The sequence below is a fragment of the Centruroides sculpturatus genome, unplaced genomic scaffold (genome assembly GCF_000671375.1).
Source record: "Centruroides sculpturatus isolate CEXI.00-Female unplaced genomic scaffold, Cexi_2.0 scaffold62, whole genome shotgun sequence".
In the NCBI taxonomy this organism is placed as follows: Eukaryota; Metazoa; Arthropoda; class Arachnida; order Scorpiones; family Buthidae; genus Centruroides; species Centruroides sculpturatus.
Window position 1 is genome coordinate 765,653 of NW_019384388.1, and position 6,133 is coordinate 771,785.

General features: G+C 30.8%; 1 protein-coding gene across 1 annotated transcript in view; it reads right to left on the bottom strand.

Moving 5' to 3' along the window:
* LOC111618135 (ankyrin repeat and death domain-containing protein 1A-like) overlaps nt 1–1,781 on the bottom strand; it is a 28,160-nt gene extending 26,379 nt beyond the window's left edge. Inside the window, exon 1 of the mRNA XM_023359586.1 lies at nt 67–1,781. Within this exon, the coding sequence (XP_023215354.1) occupies nt 67–181 (115 nt within the window). The 5' untranslated portion in view covers nt 182–1,781. The remainder of the gene's footprint in view (nt 1–66) is intronic.
* Between the last annotated feature and the right edge of the window lie 4,352 nt (nt 1,782–6,133).

The following is a 6,133-nucleotide window of genomic DNA, read 5'->3' on the forward strand; positions in this document are numbered from 1 at the left end:
TAGACGGCGTTGTAAAAGAGGTAAAGAACATAACAGAAAGTGCTACAAAACGAGAATAAAACTTACCCCTTGAGGAATGGCTTAACTGTAAAGAGACTAGATCTATGTCGTGCGCTTTACTGGATGCTAGGGATGATCTCTTGGATCTTCTATCGGATGATTCGTTAGCTCGTTCTTCCATATTGTTTCTATCTTGTCTCGTATATACTCTTTCTCACTCAAGGATAGATAGTCTCGATGCCAGGTGAGTGTCGTCTGCTCGGTTGCCCCTCTTCCTCGATCGATCGATGAGAAATTTTACCACTAGCTGGCGTCACTGCTGTTTTGAAATATTATAGTCTAGTAGTTCTATGTCTGACGTGATTAACATACGTTCCAAGATTGTTTGTCCATGCATTGTCACGAATTCCCTCCCCCTACAAGTAGAATTTTTATACATTTTCTTACTTTTTCTGCTCTAATATTTGTACTTTTTTTTTCTATCTCTGTCCCTCTCTTCAACAGTTTAATCGTTAAAATTCCTTAATATAAAGAGAATTTCACTGAAATTCTCGATGTTTATAATGAAAAATCCATGCCAGATAATTAAAAATTCGTTAAACTTACGAATGATGTAACTAAAACCCTTCCCTTAACGTATAAACTGATACAGAATGTGGTTTTATTTCTTTTAAAATGAATGAAATTTCGTTGTACAAATTGAATTTTCTCTAGTTTTAAAATAATTTCTGGGTAGCGTTTTGTATTCTAAAATGTAAAATAAATCTACCAGGAACGTTTAGACAAGTTCGGGAATCGAATGAAGTAAATTAAATTCTGGAATAGAATAAAATTTGTATAGGTTTATACCGTATACACACAGGCAAAATTCAATAGTAAATAAAACTAAACTGGTACTCTTTACCTTTGGAATTTTATAGTGCTATAAAAGTCGAAAATTTTATAAAAATAAATAGCTTTTATTTTATATTCTCGGCAATAGCATGAGAAAGGAAGCGTGTATTGAATAGAATAATCCAAACTGTCATTTTAATGACATTAAAAATGACTCCATCTAATGAATAATAATAATCGTAAGGATAAATTTAAGTATTAGTAAGTAAAATTTCATTGTTACTTTCCCGACTGTATTATGTATAAGCCATGAAATAAAAAAAAATAACCCTCAAAAATTTATAAATTTTAGGATCAGAGGTCCTCGAAATATCGAGAAATGCAAAAAATTAGGAAGGTTCTGTATGTACGTGTGGGGGAACGATTACGTTCGTCCACTTTGAAGCTTGATAACTCCCGTGCCTTTTGTCGAAAATTTCTGAAATTTGGCAGGGAGGTTTGGATATCATGGGCATTAATGCTATTAAATTTTGGTGGTTAAAGGTCAAGAGGGTAGGAAGATAGAGGGTGTTGGGATTAATGGAGAATTAACACGTTTTTGTTTTATTTTTTAATAAAATAAAACTCTTTACCATCAAAACTAAGCTTTTTACCACATTATAATAATAATTAATAATACAAAATGCATTTTAAATAAAATACTACATACAATTTTAACTCTTTTGCCTGGAAAGTTACGCAACTCGTTGCTGGATTATTCTTGTATTTTTTTTTAAAATAATTAACTGTAAAAAATCTATTTCGTTTAGGTAATATATATATATATATAAGAGGAACTTGTTTAATATTACAGAGCATCTGATCAATATGTTTGTTAGTATCCTATTTATATTGCAATGCGTTTAAAAATTAAAGGGTTTTTTAAGTGTTAAAACGAAAAATTTCGATTAAAACTTACTTCTTTTCCTCTCTTTAATGGCATAATCTCATTATAACAATTCAATTTAGTAAACGTTTTAACATTAACTGGATAATCTAACTTCACATCCTATGTTAGTTCCTGTACTTGATATCAACTGGAACTGTTCCAGATTTCCTCCCATTTCCCTAAATTAGCGCTTATAAAAGTGAAAAAAAACAATGTCAGGGATATTATTGGAGTGTAATTATATAAATTTCGTGTTAAATTCGTTAATTATAGGCCTGGGATATATATAAAAAGAAGTGTATATTTATGAATAATTTCGTGTTAATCGAGTTTCAATACCGTGAAACAATTTACGTTAAAAGCATTCATTTACGCTCGAGTTACTTTATTACTATTAAATTATATTTTTATGTTACTAAGTTTATTAATAATTTCATTTAGAGATTATTATTGTTATTGTGAAATTTTATTTATTAATGAATTTTAAAAAAATCTTTACTTAAATCCTTTTTTTTGTTTTCTGAATTAAAAATTGGATTTTATTTTTAAAATTAATTTAAAGTCTTATTTGAAAGTAAAAGTAATAAAATAATGATAGTGAATGAAAGTGAATTTATCACGTGAGTTAACGAATGTGACGTTGTCATGGTAACTTCATTCATAAGAACAAATTGTGAGTGACAATTCAAACAGGTGCTTATCAATGGACGGAGTTTATGAATGATTAATTTTTATAGTTTTATTTTGTAATTCTTAGAAATACCCAATAAAATTAAAAAATAATAATAATAATTTCTTTAGAAAAGAATTTTCTTCTAATTTTTTGAGTGTGAAATGATAATTTTGTACAGTCGACCCCCCTATAACACTGTTGATTATTCCGTTTTATATGAATTCCATGTTGTACGAGTCACTTACATGTTTCAAATACGTGAGCCGTTCACAGCCCGGCACACGTATTTGTAAAATCTAAGTGACTCCTACAACATAGAATTCATATAAAACGGAATTATCAACAGTGTTATAGGGGGTTGACTGTACTGGATTTTTGAGGGATGGGGAAGAGTAATGTTAGTAACTAAAATGTACATTTATTGATTCGAAGTACTTAAAATAATGACTGTAAAACACAAGAAATTACTCGTGCTTAAGTTAAGAGGGTAAACTTTAGAGATGGTTGGGGAGTGGGAATCCCCACAATATAATTTATGGGGTGTCGAAGAATATTCGTGCGGATACGTTGAACGGTATATAACTCTTTACCTATAGAGCATACGTAAATTAAGAGGGAGGTTGGGAAATACATACACACCTATTTTAACTTTTATAAAGTTAGATTTATATAGGCTAAAGTCTTTTTACATGTGATTCAATAGGACTTTCAGAACTTTCGTTACAAATTATTAATATCATAGCATTTTAACCTATGTTTATGAGAATCTATATTATACGAGCAAATTATTTATTGTGACATGGTTACAATGCCGGGCTGCAATTTTTAATCATATTCTTAATTTATTCAATTTAAAATATATGTTTTCCATCTCAAATTTGTAGTGTTTTGCTGCTATACATCATACTTTTCCTGTTAACAACAGAATCATGTCAGTCATCTATCTAACTCCGTCCAGGAGAAAAACTTTTGAATTAAAAACATGTGACTTCCCGTCTGCACCGGAAGTTTATATACAGTCTATCGGGGCCTCCTGTCTCCACTCTATATATATCTGGTCTTGACATTCATCTATTTACACCGTTCTCGAGATTAAGGAAGGACAGACAGACGGACGACAGTGGGAATTTATAGGTCTACAATGTTTTTTTTTTTTTTTTTCAAATTGCAGCCCAATTATATTTCTTTAGTCACGTTTCTAGCAATTTTTAATACGTTATTATAAACTTAATTACGATTCATATTCGCGATTAACACAGAACGAAATACGGTTAACTGATTTTTGGACCACCCTGTAAATTGGACCTCAAAAAGATAAGTGTCTTTAGTATTTTTTTATTTCTGAAATGATTTATTTAAGCGTTAAATAAGATTTTGTTTTGTTGTCTCAAGTATTGAACGTGCAGCGATGACTACAACGTTAGATCAACATTGTTTTTGTTTACCAGATATTGATTTATACACGCGTATTTTTTAAATTCTTTCTTGCGTTTTTTTTAAATATATTATTTATTTCCGTATAATAATATGTATAGAAGTAATATCAATATATTATCTATTAAATATAAACTGAAAAACAATTAAAAATTGACTCACCATCCGACTAACCAGGAACATCCACCCTTAATTAAAGCAAGATGTTCCTGCCAGTTACCAACTTTCTCATTGCCTTTTTCCTTCAACCTGTCCAAAACGGAAACCTGACTAAACCGGAAAAGTATTCGTTACTGTGTGATTCAAGTTTAAGCAGGTTTTACTGTAGTCAAATTGAACAAAAGAGTAAACGTGTTTCCTTAATGTATAAGATTTGCAATGGTATGAAAAATATGTAATAAATACTCTTTGAGGCCCGAACATGAGCGGGGCCCTACGAAATGGAACATTCTATGACAGGTCCTGGTAATTAAACAATGTAAATTATATCAGAAAATTATGTGTAAAATGAATGAATTTTTATAAAAACAAGAGTTTTATTTTAATTTATTTAGGTTTACAGTATTATTTTTTTAGCACTCGTATTTATATTTTTATAATGTTTTATTTAACTTTTTAAATTTTAATTCCTTGATAGAAGAGAAATCTATTGACTTTTCTATACACGCTTAGTCTAATTAATGTTTTAACAGTGTTTAAACTTTGTTTTCTTACAGTTTTAATTATAAATTAAATAGAAACAGTTCTTAACGTAAGTGCATCGAGTTCAGTTATAATTAGGATGACCTTATTTAAACAACGAAAAATAGGACACCAGCAAGTGTTTAGTTATACCAAATTCCATATAGGCCCTAATATAATACCACAAGCAGTAATGTCAAAAAATCACTCTAAGCATTACAATTTTGTGATTGTTTTATTGTTGTTATTGCTATGTAAGCGGGTTTTTACCAATAGAAAAAAAATCCAGTAACGAGTTGCTTAACTTTTCCGGCGACATTTGGTAGCGATCAGTGTTCGGCGGTTTTATCCACTCCCCTACTGTTGATTGTTCACGTGTTACGTTGACTTATCCCATTGGACTTTGGACTTGATACGTCAAAAAATGCAAAAAAATTGGGGGGGGGGTAATTTCTGTATGTATGGATGTTAGTTTGTGTGTGGGGGGCACTATTTTGTTCTCCCTCTTTGAAGCTTAATAACTTCTGTGCTTTTTGTCGAAAATTTCTGAAATTTTTCAGGGATGTTTGCTTATTAGAGAGGTTTATTGTATTAAATTTTGATGGTTAAAGGTCGAACGGATGGGTAGATAATGAGGGTCGTGTGTATCTCCAATATGGTCGGACTTAACGACGGTTATTAGCATTTACAATGTTTTTTTTATATAAAACTCATTCCTACCATCAAAATTAAGTATTTTGCCATTTTATAATAGTTAAAAAATATATAATGCTTTTTAAATACGATAACAGGACATTTAAAACACGTAGGGTACTTAATACACAATTTTTTCAGTTTGTCCTTCTAGTTTCCAATGATTTATTCAATGGCTATGGGACTGTATTTAACTTAAACATTCGAAAATTTAAAATAGTTGAAATTTAAACGTCATTATAAAATTTAATGTAAAACGAAGTTTATAATTTAAGCAGAATTAGCATTCTAATACGTCACGTGAGTTTACATGTTAAGTTAATTAAATTAGTTAATAAACATATCTAATAATGATGTAGTAGGTTCTACGAATTATCTTTTATTAAACTGACTTAAATTTAAATGAATGATTAGTGAGTAAAATTATCAAGATTTTTAAAAAAAGTATTACGTAATATTTACTAGAAAAACAATAAAAAATAATTCTTAAAAATGTTATAAACAGTCACACTTATAATATTACCCCCCATTCACTAAGTCTATGGAGTTTAACAGGGACGAGTGGATAAAACTACTGAACACCGGTAACTCGCACCTTGTCAACGAGCTGGCCATAAGCGGTTTTCCTCATTTTCTTTAAGTTATAACACCTAAATGGGCCAGTTTCCATAGAAAGTCTTCTCGAGGGCATCCCAACATCTAAACGTGGGCCAGTTTCCATAGAATGTCTTCCCGAGGTCATCCCAACACCTAAACGGGGCCAGTTTCCATAGAAAGTCTTCCCGAGGTCATCCCAACACCTAAACGGGGCCAGTTTCCATAGAATGTCTTCCCGAGGTCATCCCAACACCTAAACGGGGCCAGTTTCCATAGAAAGTCTTCCCGAGGTC